We start from the raw sequence: 17,550 nt of genomic DNA, 5'->3' as shown, positions 1-17,550 counted from the left end.
TTTTGCACAAGATGCTACGAGTATAGTTCACATCGGGCTTACACCATTGCTTTGTTTGTCCAAAAGTCTACCGTACACGATTTGCAAACATCACAACCTTTGATTAGCAAGATTAGGCAGTCGGCAAACTCCAGATGACCTTTTGACCGCTCAGTTATTACTCATTGACTTGATTTGTGTTTGCTGATATCATGAAGGTCAGTGAACGACAAGGAGCTCGCTTCGGCACGCTTCCCACTTCCGGTGCTCTCTCACGAAAACCTGCCAATATCCGGTTTCCTGTTTGGATCGCAGAAAGCTCATTGTTGTCTATACTCCCATGTTGATAAGTCAGCAGTTTGAAGACACGCATCATCACAACGTTGCTATAGTGGCTTAAGTATAGGGGCAGTACGTCAAGAAGAATGGCGTTGACTGTTCAATTCCTGTTGGGTTTATCAGTTGTATCTTACATTTGCTTGTCAACAACAACAGGTGAGTTAAACTGCTATCATCTCATGTCAATGCAATATTAGGATAATCAGACAGTCACAAACATGAAGTAGCAAGGATGTTAATATATAACCTTCTTGGAACATCTTTATAGTATCGCCAAATCTAAAAGTAATACTGATTTGGTGACATACTACCTGTTTTGGTTGTAAGGTTGGACTGGTGAGTGGTTAATTGACATTGAATGGTCTTGTTCTTTCAATGGCATCTTATAAACATTATTTAGTACGGTAATCTTTCGTAAGTATTTACATACACAGAGCATGAAGACATTTCAATTGTAAAGATGTAACCTTTTCCATTTATAGCATTTCACGTAAAGCATGAAGACCGTGAGCATTAGATTGTAACAAATAAGGCATCCGCCTACTTAAACTTTGTCCTTTGCCGGTTCAGCAGTGACGTAAATTTACGAACCCATCAGAAACGTTCCCCTACTCACGAGCAGGAGCGGACTTTGTTTTGCAGCCCAGTTCCCGTCGGCCTCTGATCAGGACTATGTCCCCTGTTGGACGGGAGCCCAGTGCGACCCTTGCCCCTCAGGCTTCGTGGGAAGCGTCAACGGCGAGAGCCGCTGCTGTCCGAACTGCGCACCGCAAGGTAGGGGGCGTGCTTGCACAGAGACGACATGTAGTCTCCAGCTAATCTTCAAGCAGATCAAGGACTGTTCAAACCATTCAAATGGTTGAATGTATGTCAGAAAACAGCACAATGATATTCAGAAAACATTACGATCTTCCCTTCCAACACATGCTTGTATATTAGCTTCCAAGTCGTTAGATTCCGTTTCCGGCAGGAAACAACAGATATATTTTTGACGACGCCTCAGGAGCGGAGTCGAAGAGCATTGGTAAACATGTGGACTACAAGTGTTCTTTATGAACAAGCTGTCCGTTTATTCAAGGTCTATAAAAAGTGTTTATGTAGCCTTGATCCATTTTTGACGTACCTACAGGGCTGATAATGTCGCCGTCTGTCTGTCTTTGCCGTCGGACTGCGGCGACAAATCCCGTGGACCAAGAGGATGCTGATCGTGTAGAACCCGGCCCAGGACCCGAGCCCGGTCCGGAACCTGAACCCGGTCCAGAATCCGAGCCCGAACCCGGTCCAGAAGCTGAGCCCGGTCCGGAACCCGACCCAAACCGACCGACATCAAAACCCACTGAAGGACCGGAAGTTGAACGGGTGACTCTGGGTGGTATCGGTCAGTCACTTCGTTGTCATTTCTCATATACGAATTCGAAGAAGTATTTAATCCTGTTTCCCACTGTAAGGTGATTACCATAGCTACCTTTTAGCTTCAGGTGATCGCTACAAAATACACGCGGAAGAAAGTTATCCTAACCTTTATTTTTGAATACGTACTGAGCCACATTTCAATCATTAATAGTCGCGGATGATCATTTAAATAAGTTTGATGGTTTGTTATATTGATCATAATTGATGTATGCATTAGGTCCCAAGGGGCAAGTGAAGTTTACCACATCCGGAGTATTTGTTGTGCCTGACGGGGTGACCGCCGTTGACGTCATCTGTATCGGAGGTGGGGGAGGGGGGCGTGACGACCATGCCGAGATCCTGGGGGCCTACCCGTACGGCGGGAACGGCGGGAACTCTTCCTTCGGACGGTACCTGACAGCGGAGGGAGGGAACGGCGCGAAAGAAGACAACGCCGGTAGGTCGACTTAGTCAGCAGCGACAGCGTATTTTATCGTGACAAATTTGACCGATTACCTTTATCTTTATTGCATTTCATTCCCCAGGGGGATAGATGCACAGAATGCTATACATGGGTAATTGAGATAACATGATAATAATAATAATAATAACGTCTAATACAATACAATATACCATAAATGAACTACCGTATATCTAAGTTCTAGTGGCTTCTTCTATCTTTTTAAAACACATGGCGACATATTTACATACTTCGTCCATTACATAAGCTAGTGTCGGACTCGGCCTTAAAATGCAAGTCGCAATGATTGAATCGTGGTCAAGTTTGTTCGGGATAAGTAGCTGGACTAAAATGGCAGAAATCTGCGTACAGCGTTGACCATGAAGTTACGGTGCCATCTGTTCCTAGGCGGGGAAGGCGGGAAGGGGACAGTGGCTGACGGAGGACAGGGCGGGGTCGGAGGTGGGTGTAGCGCAGGCGCAGGAGCTGCTGGGCAGACGTCAGGAGGCGGAGGCGGGCTGGTGCCGGGATCCTCCACACACCCGTTCTGTGGGGGAGGGGGCAGCAGCGGAGGATCCTCCTGTGGATCCGAGTTCGGCAGAATTGGTCCTGGTGAGTATGGTGATGTTCACTCGACATATGTTCATACAGCGAGATGAATTTTCTTTCTGAAAACCGTTTTCAAAAAAAATTTCGAACACTGAACAATAATGTGTTCTGATGGTAATTAAATGTACTATATGTTGTTTGTGGACTTTTATTTTCCATATCTCCCGCAGGTAAATCAGGACCGGGAGGTGAGGAACCGTCTGGCCGTAGGGGAGGTCAATACGGGGGAGGAGGAGGCAGCCGGGCCGGCGGACGGGCCGGGGGAGGTGGAGGATACTCCCGGGCCGTCATCAGGGTCACTCCGGGAGAAAGGATCGCCGTGACGGTGGGCGAGGCGGGGACTCCGCACTACGCCACGCCTGGAGACGGGCTGGTGGTTGTCGCCTGGGGACGGGAGATCGACCCGACAGGGAACATGGTCACCTGCCCCGGCTGTGCCGACTGTCCTTGTCTGTGGGCAGAAATTACACCAGGTAAGCTTAAGACAGGAAGAAAATCAGAGAACTCACTCACTCACTCACTCTCTCCCATAGCTTATTCAGCCGTCGGGGCAGCATAGGTTTCTGTGAAGGCTCTCCACTGCTGGCGGTTCTCCGCCAGTCTCGTCATCTGGTTTGCTGAGTGACCGGTCCACTCCTTGAGATCTGAGATCCACGACCGACGGGGGCGTCCCCGCGGCCGCGCACCCTCCGCTTTTCCTTGAAGAATTGTGTGTGCAAGAGTGCCTTTCGCACTAGACACGTGTCCGAACCACTGCAGTTTTTTCTTTTTAACCAAGGACAGGAAACTGTCAAGTGGGCCTTGCAGAGTGTGGATGCGTTCCTTGACTTCTTTGTTTGTGGTGTGTGATGTCCAGTGAACTCGTAGTAGTCTGCGATAACAGTTCATTTCAAACGCGTTGATTCTCTTCGCTATTTCTGCATTAAGCGTCCACGACTCAGCGTCATACAAGAATATTGATAACACAAGGCAACGTAGTAGACGGATCTTTGTTGACATGGAGATATTATGACTGGACCAAATGTGTTTGAGTTTTGACAGTGCAAGGGTTGACTTAGCAATCCTGACTTTCACCTCTTTGGTTGAACCACAGTCTTCTGTCTGGACAGAGCCAAGGTAAGTGAACTCACTGACTTGTTCCAGTTCTGTACCTCTCACTGTGACTTGGGCTGTGGTGTCTGACGGCCCAGATACAAGGCACTTGGTCTTCTCGAGGCTTATCTCCATACCATACCTCCTGCTTTATACAGGGAGATAAAATCAAAATCAGAGAAAAGGGTCGACAAAAAGAGGGAGACAAAAAAGAAAGGAATGACATAAACTGGTGGGAATAAAGAAGGGAAGATAGAAAATAGGAGAAAGGAAGGAAGAAGGTGATAACGAAACATAGAAAAGGAGATATAAGAAGTTTTGAAAATGGAAAGAAAGCTGAAAGGAATGAATGAATGAATGAATGAATGAATGCAAAAAATAGTTACTCAAGCAACTGGATAAAATTTTGAAAGGAAGGACCACACAGAAACGGATTACTTCCTATGTCAACATCAACATAAAACGCGGGCTATCAACCCAATTTCACATACACTTACCTGTATCATCTCCATTCTTATCTCTAGCCCCCGCTGTTCCGGTAACCACCGAGCCTCCCCCTGTGCCCCCGAGTGAGAGGAGGAGGTGTAGCGGAAGTGCCGGCTACTGCCCAGGTGCACACGTGACTGGTGCGCGGTGTGTGGACGGTTTCTGTGAGTGCTCCGGACAGGAATACCAGAAGTACACCTGTTTACGTGAGTAAAATTGTAATTGCTGTTTCCTTTTTTGATGAAGTAGAATTAGATTTACGTGAACAGTACTAAACAGACAATATTAGATACGATGTATTTGTAGATACGTAGTAGTTCGTGTCAGACATACGTATACGTACACATACTAGTACGCTGATTGAAAGCTTCCACTACGGACGGATGATAACTCGGAAGGACCAACTGCTTCATCTAAAAGCATATCAATATTCATCGATGTAGACGTATTGTACGCTATACACTATAGCTTGACATAACGATTGTGTCTAGGACTAAAACCACATTTTAGCCAATCAAATCTGTCATATTGAATCACAATAGCGGTCGTCGGCAGCTGTGCAATATCACGTGACTCCAGTGACGCACGAGCGGTGGCCGGTTTTCGGTCCAGGTCGGCGGACGTGTTCAGTTGTGTGGCGGACGACAACAGCCAGTATGAAGTTCACGCTCTGGGCGTGTATGAAGGTTACGGACCACGAAGGTATGTAAACATGTGTAACTTCTGTCAGGTAGAAAAATCTGTATTTACTTGAAGCCTGAAGTCGGTCGAGGTCCTCACGCGCAAACAAGATTCTACTTTTTATTGGAAAGGTTTGAAGATTCTAGTTTCACTACACGTCTATTTCATCTGTCTAGGGGTTTCCAACAGGAGCCGACAGGGGGAGCCACTATGAACGTCTACGTCACCGCGGACCGCTTGACCAAGCCTGTCGTTCTTGTGTTGAGTTCTTACGAGGCTGTCAACTGGGTGCTCCATCTACCGGAGACCGTCGAACTGCATAGAGTTGACCTGGCAAGTGGAAGCGAATTCTAATTTCAGTCTATAATAAAATAGACAAATTTGTTATATCAAAGAAAGAACGTTGGGAAGCTGTGTTCTCTAGAATTCATACAGATCGTGTATAATATCGATTATGATTATTCAATAGAGTCAGTAATATAGTAATAATTCAAAATATTTTGGCTAGATGGCCTACCATCTCACGCAACATACTTCGGTGAGAGTGCGACGTGGATCAGTCAAAAGGGTGCAACGCCTGTCTGGTCGGATAGGGGGCGTCCCTGCGTGTGCGTACGGAAAAGACGAAGGCGGTTGCGACACACTGGAGCTGTTGAAATACATTCTAGAGACTTTTGGACCCGTGACGTCTTTCACTGGAACGTACAGGGCGGGGCAGTGGAGTTTGCGCATAGGTAAATGGCTGACTGCTACATGCAGATCTAGATACATTACTAATATTAAGTAGATAATGAACCATTTGGTGTCATCAGCCTTACAAAGTCTGAATAGATAGAATGATAGAGTATTAAAAGACGATCGCGAGTGCTTCGTCTCTCTGTACAATTTACTCAAACAGGGTCTTTTGATACAACGTTACATATTGTATTATACGTTACTGTCTGATGCTTCCAGTTTAGAATTAAGCCAGTAAGAAAGGCGTAGAAATCGTGATTTTCATCACCTTGTCACGTTGATGTAAATTGTGCTTGATATCGTTTCAGGGCAACCTTCTGAGGAGTCAACTCCGACTGGCCAGGTCCCGTGCTGGACTGGCTCCCAGTGTGACGCATGCCCATCCGGGAATGTTGGGAGCGTCAACGGGGACAAGCGCTGCTGTCCAAACTGCGCCGCACAAGGTAGGTGGCGCTTTTGACGTACTGAATGAATTGCTACCGTAGGAATAATGCTATTGAAGAAGACGCGCTTTTGATCCACTATAGAAGTAAAATCTTATTTTTCTCGTGTGTTTGTGGAATTTTCGTAGTGACCATGAAAAAATCCGACTGCTAAGCTGGAAGAATGAAATCAATCATTAGAGGACTGCAAAGCATAAAGGCGAACAACGTGTTATCTACATGTATATATTGAGCAATGTTCTAATTTGAGTTGAATACTTCAAATAAAAGACTGCGCCTTCAGAGAAATCTAATTTTTGCCATATTTTGTCTTCTTGTTGCTGCAGGTTTGATTCTGTCACCCTCTTTCTGCTTTTGCCGCCGGACGCCGGAAACAGAGGGAGATGGAGAGGAACGAGGAATATTAGATGCAGGGAGTGACGGTAAGTTGTGTGTCGTTGTTGTACATATGTTTACACGCAAAATTGTCAGTAAGATATATCTGTCTTAAGGATTTTCTAATGATATGTTACTGTGTACCACAGGTCCCAAGGGGCAAGTTAAGTTCACCACATCCGGGGTATTTGTTGTGCCTGACGGGGTGACCGCCGTTGACGTCATCTGTATCGGAGGTGGGGGAGGGGGGCGTGACGACCATGCCGAGATCCTGGGGGCCTACCCGTACGGCGGGAACGGCGGGAACTCTTCCTTCGGACGGTACCTGACAGCGGAGGGAGGGAAGGGAGCTAAGGCGGGAAATGCCGGTAAGTAACCAACTATTTTCGGCAAACCAAGATGGAGCGATGCCCGCTTTCACGCGACAAAGTACAGGTCTGCGATATAAAAAACAAACCGTGAATTTTGCTTCCGTCGGCGCCTATGGGGGCCGTCGAATTGGATTTGATGCTAGTTTGTTTCTAATGTGATATCGTTGTGGTGTTGCCAAGCATCAAGGATCAAGTAGAGGACCTCTAGATCCCATATCACCAAGCCCAGCCGCTTGGCCACCGGAAAAAAAAACTCAGAAAAAACTTAGCAGCGGGTGGTTTCGATCCACCGACCTCTGGGTTATGGGCCCAGCACGCTTCCGCTGCGCCACGCTGCTGTTTGTGACTGTTCGAGTGCCATTCCTACATTAATCCGCCAATACCAGAACACAACTCAATGCATCAAGAGGTACACATCTGTACCACCCTCCATTAGCAGGGTATTGGGTATTGGGGGCGTCACTGACAGTTGCTCATAAGTAATTGCTAAGCTAGCCTTATTTGGCACAAATAGCCGTTAGTTGCTCATTGATAATTAATGAGCTAGCCTTATTTGGCAAAAACAGCCGTGAAACGTTTTAGTAGAACCCAAAGTAGCGATGCAAGACGTAACCTGATTGGCTGATAGCTTCCCAGCGACCTTTGCGGTTTTTCCACGAGATGAGGTCGTGCCAATCCTCTGATTGACTGAAAGCTGTTTGCTGGTGACGCCCCCAATACCCAAAATGTCATTTCCCTATCGGGTTTCAGCGCTGCTAAAGGAGGGTGAGCTGTACCTGGCAAATATAAAAGGACAGGGGAACATAAACCGATATTTTCAATCATAAGCTATTTTGTTACTTTGACGTAAATGCATGAGTCACCACGACCTACCAGGATTTGCAATCTCCGACGCCATTTTGAATCTGCTCACGCGAGACCACAGTCTGGCGTTGGATTGAACAATGAACGCAACGACTTATGAGGGTCTGCATGGGGGGTCCTGGCAACACTTAACGGTGAATTCAGGCCGGCCAACAACACTTAACTGTGAATTCACGACGGCCGGCAACGCTTAACGGTAAATTCAAAACTTCGCTATGCTATTCAGGCGGTGAAAGAGATGCCCCTGAAGATGACGCATGGTTGCCACTAGCCGCCCTGATCTTGTGGCAAGAGACCTGGTCACTTAGGTACCGGAAACATCAACGGTCAAAGTTCGCAGGAATTTGTTTACAACTTTGACTAAGCATATTGAAGTTACCTCTTCTGTGATTTGTTCCTAGGCGGGGAAGGCGGGAAGGGGACAGTGGCTGACGGAGGACAGGGCGGGGTCGGAGGTGGGTGTAGCGCAGGCGCAGGAGCTGCTGGGCAGACGTCAGGAGGCGGAGGCGGGCTGGTGCCGGGATCCTCCACACACCCGTTCTGTGGGGGAGGGGGCAGCAGCGGAGGATCCTCCTGTGGACAGGAGTTTGAAAATATGCCTCCAGGTGATAACCCTTAGATTCGTAACAATACAGCATATACCAGATCGAATTACATTTCAAACTTTCGACCCAAACCATATGGAAACTGAAACTTAGCAATTATGTTCGATCTTTGAATTCCCAGGGATCACGGACTTATTACGAACACGTGACTCCAGTAATAAGTCAAAGGTGACTGGAAGTCGGTACCGCCCTTCCCCCATGCTTCAGGGTCACGTTTGACGTATTGGATGAGATTAGATACGACTTTTAATTGCTAAACAGAATCCAGCAGGCCGGGACTGACCTACATGCAAAGACCCCCAGGCAGAGTCAAGTGCAGAATTACTATTTTCTTTTTTACGAATAAGATCAGAATTTGAATCCACTATAATATCGATCCTGCAATCAAAAATTGACATTACGGTTCTTCATCATCAGTCAACAGAGTTGCTAAATATAGTCAAAGCACATGTATGTCATGATGTTGCAAGAAAGATGCACCTAGAAAGCTGACAAGTTTAGAAGCATGTAGCTATAGATGACTTTTTTCATGAACCGCAGGCAAATCTGGGCCTGGAGGTGAGGAACCAACGAGTCGTAGGGGAGGTCAGTACGGGGGAGGAGGAGGCAGCCGGGCCGGCGGACGGGCCGGGGGAGGTGGAGGATACTCCCGGGCCGTCATCAGGGTCACTCCGGGAGAAAGGATCGCCGTGACGGTGGGCGAGGCGGGAACTCCTCACTACGCCACGCCGGGAGACGGGCTGGTGGTTGTAGCCTGGGGACGGGAGATCGACCCGACAGGGGACATGGTCACCTGCCCCGGCTGTGCCGACTGTCCTTGTCAACATTCTGACGCTGTAACAACGCAAGGTATCCACTTTACTTCTATCACATATGATATGCGGCAATAACACAGCTTCACGGACAGGCTATCTAAGTAGTATGTATGAATTTTCTTTTCTTAAAGTGTGCTGTCCATTCTTACCAGCTCCAGCCTCTTCAGAAGTTACCGTTCCGACGGTAGAAAGGGCCCGCTGCATAGGAAGCCGTGGGTACTGCTCAGGGTCTCACATTACCGGCGCCAGGTGTGTCGATGGGTTCTGTGAGTGCACAAAGAAACACTACCAGCGGTACACGTGCCTACGTAAGTTCACTCTTTTCCTCTGTATCTTTTCCATCCTAATGCAGTCAGGTTCCGAACAGATCACACTGACAATCCAACCTGCGCTGCTACCGTCCCCTTTCCCACGTCGTTGTTGTAAATACTCCTCATATTGCCATATTTGGTGCGACCTTAAGGCCTTGCTTTCCAGCCACAGCTGTGCATATTTCCTGGCGCGACGTTGTTTCCATCTTAAAAATTACTGATCTAGCTAGCCATCAAATGCTCATTGATACTGAATGCAACCAGCAACATAACGTGGTGCTCTGATTGACGGAGAGCCTTGTCTGTCCCAAAGTAAAGTAAGGACCTGCCATAAGCCAAATTGTCATATTTTTTGTTTGTTTGTCTGTCCCAAAGTAAAGTAAGGACCTGCCATAAGCCAAATTGTCATATTTTTGTTTGTTTGTTTATTACCAAAAGCGGTTGTTGGGAGCTGTTCAATAAGACGCGGATCTGCCCAAGCCGAGGCCTTTCAAGATTCCGACCAAAGAGAGACCTTCAGTTGTGTCGCTGATGAGAACAGCCGGTATGAAGTGCACGTGCTGGCCGTGTACGAGGGGGTCGGGCCCAGAAGGTGTGTACTTGTGCTATGTACACATTCTATGTAGGTTATACACGTTGCAAAACAATATTGGGGCTGTTTTCGGAAGAAGAAAAGAAAAGAAAACGAATCACCATACCTTCGAGTGCCCAATTGCATGTCAATTCGACAACATATAAGACTGGCAAGTCGATGGTGAATTCCGCTACATTCTGGTCCAATGTCTTTTAACTTGGTGGCAACTTATGAATGATGGATGCACTGTGAACATTATAGCCTTACTGCCACTCTCTGTCTGACGTGATGGGTATGCTTTTGCAAATGCAAATTATTTATTCACCAGGTTGTATTATTACAGCCAGTAGGTACCCATGTGAGTAATGAGGCTGTTTTAACGCACTCGAGGCACCTCCTCGAACACGGGACCCCCATTTTTCGTCTCTTCCGAAAGACAGTGCAGCTCCGACACGGATACCCTTCCCGGGAGTATGCATATGAACGAATTGCGTTAGCTCGAGGAACGAATGTACGACTACAGAAAAAAAGTGTTCGTTGTCAATTTTCAGGGGTTTCCAGCAGGATCCTACAGGGGCTGCTGAGATGAACGTGTACGTCACTTCCGGTCAGGTCTCCAAACCGCTGGTCTTGGTGTTGAGCTCGTACGAGGCGGTCAACTGGGTGCTCCACCTACCGGAGGACGTGGAAGTGCACAAAGTGCTCCTGGTAAGAATTCGTGGACCTAGAGAAAGCCTGGCAGTCTTCTTCCACGCAGGTCTTGGAGTGGCTTTGTTGTATTTTGCTAAATCATTTTGGTATAAGATTATTACCAATTATTTCCACAGATTGCATATTATGTCGACCAGAGTGACGTGACTGTGCGGAGCGGTTCTGTGAACGATGTGCAGCGCCAGTCAGGTCGGACAGGGGGCGTTCCTGCGTGTGCATATGGGAAGGATGACGGCGGCTGTAAGACCGTTGAGATGCTGAAATACATAAAAAGAAAGTTCGGTCCTGTCTCGTCTCTCACCGGTACATATAGAGCAGACAGATGGAACTTGAAAATAGGTAGGTATTTACAGGTGAACATAGTTTACTCCTGTCCATGTATACTATATTGTGCAGTGTGGACAAGGGGTTTGATACTTACAACAATTTTTTTTTTCAGGTTCAGGAGAAGCGACGCCGTCTCCAAAACCTCCTCCCCGGTGTGAGCCGCTCCGTGTGAGCTTGTGTGACGGCCTCGGGTACAGCAGGACGTACATGCCGAATCTAGTAGGACACGAGTTGCAGCAAGATGCGGAACTCCAGCTACAAACCTACACACCCTTGATTCAGTATGGCTGCTATGAGCATTTGAAGGTCAGTCAAATCCTGTGCAATGCTCAGATACAGTAAGATGTGGCGCCACGATTCAATTGCAGTGCAGTTGTTTAATCCATGTACAAATAGGCATACACGGACGTACGTACGTACAAGGTAAGTGACAGTCATAGCCATTCTCATCAAATACTGTTTGTAGCGAGCTCGAGTTGACATTGATGTCATTATATTCGTTTAGACAGATGATTTGCTCTTTTTGTCGACAGTTGTTCCTGTGTTCGATGTACGCGCCTCCTTGCGGAAGTCCCCCGCCCTGCCGCTCCTTCTGTCTTGCCGCCAAGCGCGATTGCCAGCCCGTTTTGTCTGAGTTCGGCTTTTGGTGGCCACAAGCGTTGGACTGCGACAAGCTGGAGGCGGATGTGATCTGCGAAGAGCCAAAGAATGGAGAGGAAGAAGAGGAAAAGGAGGAGGAAGGTTAGCACCACCAAAGTCAAATCTAGTATTATATCTTAGCACTAGCCTTATCCCTAAAATCAACCGATTCAATAGTTTAAAAAGAAATACAGAATCATCAATGCAAACACATGTACAGTTGATTAACACACAGAACTGAAATTATACCGTATTCCATTGTGTACAGAATACCATGTGAATGAGTGGACGGTTTCCCCCACCGGTTGTCGATGTTGGTTCAACGAGAGCAGTGAAGACTGTGCGTGCTGTACAGATGGAGGGTGTCAATGCGACGAAGGAACAGACATGTAACGTTAACTTTGCTTGTGCAAGTGTTTCAAAGAAGTCATATTCTACATATTCTTAAGTTTACTCGAAAAGGTTTTAGAAGTTTTGTTAAAGCTGTTAAGACGTATCATCAACGATGTAACAATACCGTGATAGCTCGTGTACAATATTTAACAGTGTCGTCAAATCGACAGGCATTGCTCTACCTTACTTTGAAACCTCAATTTAGACAAATTACTTTATCAACATTCTACCATAAGGTACACATATTATATAACTCTAGCTACTATTTTTTGCTAGAATCGTATTTAAACGTCCATAAAACATAACTGCGCACAATGCAAGGTACCAAGGTACACGTGGCCACGTTTTATCACAATATCCAAGATAGAGGAGGAAAATATACGAAAATGTAGTGGAAAGAAAGTCCAATTTTGATTGACAGTTTGGGTATTTTTTGCAGACACCTGTGCGTAGAGTGTGACAGCAGTGACCTGTGCGAGGCAGAACCCTGGGAGGTTACCGGTACAGGGTGCGAGTGTTGGTTCGACACATCCAGACAGGACTGTGCGTGTTGTAGGTGAGCTAGGATAGGATACAAGAAACACCTTTGAAATGTTTTTACGCCATTGTATCATCATCATCATTTACTTCATTTGTAAGACTGAGTACAGTCTACATACATGTAGTGTTTGTTTGCAGGAATAGTATACTTCGGTAAACAAGCTTAAGTTACACATGGTATCAGTATCTGAGTCTACTAGTATTAGAAATAGATTAGGACAGGTGTGTGTTTTTGTCGTCTAACAGGTACGGAGGGTGTCAGTGTGACGAGGAAAGCCCCCACAGATGCACCAGGTGCGGTGACGACTGCGGGGTGGACAGATGGACTCTGACACGTGACGAGTGCACCTGTGAAGACGACGACGCCAGGGACGATTGTGCCTGCTGCAAAGATGGCGGCTGTCAGTGCGGAGGTAGCCAGTCGCACAGGTGCGTCCAGTGCGGCCACGAAGACGAGTGTGATGACATTCACTCGTCGACTGTTCCCCCCGATCGTCCCGCTACCGTATCGCCAGAAATGCCGCCAACCTTCGCCGAACAGCCGACCAACACGACCGTAGAGCCGGGCGAACAGGTCATCCTGCCGTGCCGTGGGAACGAGATCAACGGAGAAGAGCCAACGGTCATGTGGCTGAAAAACGGGAACGAGATCTCGGGGTTCATGGGAGGGATTTTCCCATTGGCTGCAGGAGGTCTACTGGTGATAGTGGACGAACGGAACAAGGGAAAGTACACCTGTAGGCTCAAGTTCAACGGCAAAACGGCGGAAGCCACTGCCTGGGTTACTTTCGCGTCTGATAGTAAGTTGCTCTCACCAGCAATCAAGTTGCAGAATCTGGCATGCTCTGTTTTCATTGATCTAAACTGACATTTCTTGAGTTCAAAAGGAAGCCATCCCGTAAATATTTGTATGTGAATGTGTATGTGATAGAGCTATCAGTGCGGTTGCTTCAATGTAAACTCACGAATTTACTAGATTCGTTTGCGGTTATTGGCAGGGGCTGAGTCATTAAGTAAACTGTACGCCACCACTAACAATATTACCTCCACAACCTCTCACAGGGCCCTCCGGACAACTTCACTTCACGGAGAAACCAGAAGACCAGGAGGTGCCATTTGGTGGAAATGTCATCTTCAAGTGTAAGGCGTCAGGTAAGGCACACCTTTTTCTTATTCATTGTACGGCATACAACAGCTACCGTGGTATGATACAAGTATCATCTCAGGCTACAGATATTTATTGTAAAGTAACATGAAGATTGTAGACATATTTGGAAACGAGAAAGGCCTTGTTAAAGATGTTTTAAGTGGTTGATTCTAGATATGGTATGATGAATTTGTAATGAAAGGTATCCATGTATAGCTTCTATTTAGTCCGCCGTATCACGTGTTGTCCAACACTCATGATTAAGCTCATACATGTATAGCACATGGTATGGCACTTTCCAAATATGGCAAGAAATGACAAATCAATGTAACAGAGTTGGTAATAAAAAAACTTGTGATATATGCAGCAAGCATCCGACACGCATGTATATACATGCATCCTTATCATGTCGTTATCCGCTTGTAACCAGGGGAGTACACGGTGGTTTGGCAGAAGGACAGAATGCCTGGGTCCGAGTTCATCGACGGCCGTCGCGTCATCCAGCACAGAGACGACCTCTTTATCACGGCCGCCATGTTGTCTGACGTAGGCACCTACACCTGCAGGGTGTTCAACGAAATCACCGGAGAATTCCTGGAGGCCTCTGGCATTTTGGAAGTCAACGTGAGACTAGAAAACGGTTAGAATTTTCTGATTGCATGTCCAACATAATCTTTGAAAATCTTTTGCCATGGAAGCATGGTAGTCTGTTTAGCACAGCATTCCGCGGTGCCAACTTGGTAACTAGGATACGACACACGACAGGTTTCCGACAGTCGTGGGTACATATGTGTCATTAAACTTCAGCTTCCTTGTTACAGTAATGGTCGTCATTATTGACGGTAGTCTCAGTATTAGCCTTGCTGGAAATTTAAGATAGAAATATCATGCGACCTTTGTGACGGTAATCAATACATAGTTGTGAGGATCGCTATAGATTAGCAATTACTTTGGTAAGGTTCTTTCACATGTCGAACAGCCAACTATATGGGTCAGCCATTGCCACCAGAACATCATAACAGGTAATGTCGTGTGTTTTGCAATGCAGTATGTGGAAGACCCATTCATCGTCAGGCCCCGGACAGTTACATCGTCGGCGGCACGGACGTGGCCCCGGGCGCGGTGCCGTGGATCGCCATGCTGTGGGACATCCGGCCCAGCAGGAACCGCTTCTTCTGCGGCGGCAGTCTCCTGACGCCGGAGTGGGTCGTCACGGCGGCACACTGCATTCTGGAGGGGGAAGTCACCAAGGACGACTTCATCATTCGTCTCGGGAAACTCAGCTCCGAACGGGGAGTTTTCGAAGAGAACGAAAGATCCACAACAGGTTTGTCTCACGAGTGTTAACCTTTACCATTCCCAGCGTCCAGCTATAAGATATAGGGTGCCAAAACGTGTGTTTCTTAACGCTGTGTGTTCGTTCTTTGCTGCTACAGACTGCAGTGTGGTGCGTCGATGTGTTATACTACGATTGAAAGATGTTTGTTAATTTTGTTACGATCATTATGTTGCAACGTACGTCATCAATGGAAATCGTGTCAGCGTTTATCATTCACCTATAGTGCAAGAAATCATCATACACCCGGACCACAACCCGGACAACTACGACGCCGACATCGCTCTCGTTCGTCTTACGCAGAAGATCGCCTTCACCGACTACATCCTACCCGTGTGTATCCCCTCGGTGGAGGACGCCCGCAGACTGCTCACGGCGCTGCCTGTGGGCTCCATCAGCGGCTGGGGGAGGACCATGCAAGATGGCACCTTTTCGGCTACGTTAAAAGAGGTATTAGGCGTTGCATTGGATACACTATATATAGCTCACTAAGTGCACAATATACCAATTCATCTGATTTTCAAAAACTGACCGCGAGATATAGACGTACTTCATTTCCGACGCGTTCAAACAGTGAGAAGTCAAGGCTATATGTTGTGTCGTGTTATGTTAGTTGTTGTGTTGGGAGTGTTGTATTTAAGATATGCTATAACATATCGATGGAGTGATACTTGTGTGTACTTATTCCGTGTGTTTAAAAAAATATCATGAAAAATACTAAAAAAAGTGCTATGTTTCATCCCATTGGACAGAACAATTATCGCATACGGATCAAGTAACTATTGTTCAGAAATAACCCAAAAACTAAATGAAATATACCTTTGTTACTTGATGTCAAAGTATGTCACATCTATTTCTTAATCGTTTATCTTTATTTTCTCCTTTCTGTTAGGTTAACGTACAGATCATACGCCAAGGTAAATGCCGTAGGGCCCATGCGCGGTATGACGTAACGAAGAACATGTTCTGTGCCGGAAGTGAAACCGGAGGGAGGGATTCCTGTGACGGGGACAGCGGAGGACCGTTCGTAGTCTACGATAACGGAAAGTCAGTAATAATACATACATTGTGCATCCTAGAAAAATTAAAAAATAACGTTGCTACGTTCTTTTACATATCCCGTCTACTTTTACCATATTTGTGATGCTTTTGATAACTTTTGATAGAGGTACTGCTGGCTATGTCGTCGACATGCTTCACCTCAAATGAGGATGCCTTGAAACGAAACGAAAAAAATGGCGTCGACATTTCAGGCGCTGTGCCCAATATATACAGCTTTAAACCTATTTCTGAATATACAAATATATTACACATTGTAGGTACCACTTATTTCGAAACGAGACATCTTCTGAAAATGCGATTTTTTTCTCCAATGCGATTCTCTTTCTTTAGGTGGAACTTGATGGGAATCGTTAGCTGGGGCGACGGCTGTGCCCTGAGAGACAAATATGGCGTCTACACTCGCGTGCACAGATTCCGCGACTGGCTGCTGGAGAACATCGGCGAGGAATAGTTAGGGGGCGCTGGTGCACGGCATGATTTATCTTACTGTACGACAGAGCGCTAGCTGCATAGCCTTGGAATATCAAAATACCACAAACAAGATGACGTAAAAGTTGCTATGCACTAGAATAGCTAACGGCACAAGAATAGTTACCGGCACAAGGTACCAAAGGTACAAAATACCGGTACCAGGCAAGTCTCCGTGTCATACATGAATGTTCTACATCATATTTTTCCACCCTTAAAATTGATTTTAAATGTATAAATGTTGTTTTTCGTTTAGCTTGGAACAGATGTTGGTACAGTTGTTTGATTAATCGTTCTGATAACTGTACTATTTCCTTTGCGATGTAGTTCCTGGGTAGAAAGTGCAAAAAACGTAATGATTTGATAAAAAAACAGATGTATTTGCTGTATGCAAGGTCTTCCTTCCTACATTTCTTAGCACTAAAATACTTTCTTCGTGTTATTTACTTATTGATCTTTATCGGCCAGTGTACTTGCATATATGATTTTGAGTATGAATGTCAGTTCAGCGGAAAAGCAACAAAAAGACTATTAGTCGTTCCTTCCTTCATTTTTTGTATATCATGTCTTTGATTATATTCATTGATATATATTGGTTTATTGGTGATACGAACACAAGATACACAAGAATAGATTGCAATCGATATATGTATTAGACAGTAATACGAACTTAAGTACATCTCCTTGGCATTCAAATCATACAGAAAGTACAGGATCCGAAACAATATATGACAAACCTACCAAATTAAAGCTAAGAAAATTGCTCAGTGCTGTTGTATCTGACCAGGCACATTAT

The 17,550-nt window shown here is 46.1% G+C and overlaps 2 protein-coding genes and 1 non-coding gene across 3 annotated transcripts in view; 2 read left to right on the top strand and 1 right to left on the bottom strand.

Moving 5' to 3' along the window:
- LOC136430643 (helicase POLQ-like) overlaps nt 1-17,550 on the top strand; it is a 71,042-nt gene that overhangs the window by 23,984 nt on the left and 29,508 nt on the right. The gene's annotated exons all lie outside the window — the stretch shown is intronic.
- Nucleotides 210-17,517, top strand: LOC136430642 (uncharacterized). Its single transcript, XM_066421418.1, has 30 exons — nt 210-474; nt 961-1,092; nt 1,448-1,696; nt 1,949-2,167; nt 2,579-2,782; nt 2,950-3,252; nt 4,396-4,563; nt 4,900-5,059; nt 5,215-5,371; nt 5,547-5,772; nt 6,082-6,216; nt 6,543-6,638; nt 6,741-6,959; nt 8,228-8,431; nt 8,972-9,280; nt 9,399-9,554; nt 9,996-10,149; nt 10,683-10,839; nt 10,959-11,181; nt 11,282-11,475; nt 11,703-11,910; nt 12,077-12,197; nt 12,641-12,757; nt 12,988-13,541; nt 13,804-13,893; nt 14,319-14,528; nt 14,937-15,215; nt 15,451-15,674; nt 16,117-16,271; nt 16,617-17,517. Exons 1-30 carry the CDS (start codon nt 405-407, stop codon nt 16,735-16,737), a joined length of 5,814 nt encoding a protein of 1,937 aa, XP_066277515.1. The 5' UTR covers nt 210-404; the 3' UTR covers nt 16,738-17,517.
- Nucleotides 7,229-7,300, bottom strand: Trnam-cau (transfer RNA methionine (anticodon CAU)). Its single transcript has one exon. It is a non-coding gene; the product is annotated as a tRNA-Met (tRNA).

The sequence above is a fragment of the Branchiostoma lanceolatum genome, chromosome 3 (assembly GCF_035083965.1).
Source record: "Branchiostoma lanceolatum isolate klBraLanc5 chromosome 3, klBraLanc5.hap2, whole genome shotgun sequence".
In the NCBI taxonomy this organism is placed as follows: Eukaryota; Metazoa; Chordata; class Leptocardii; order Amphioxiformes; family Branchiostomatidae; genus Branchiostoma; species Branchiostoma lanceolatum.
The sequence above is the reverse complement of the archived record's forward strand: the minus strand, read 5'-3'. Positions and strand labels throughout refer to the sequence as shown.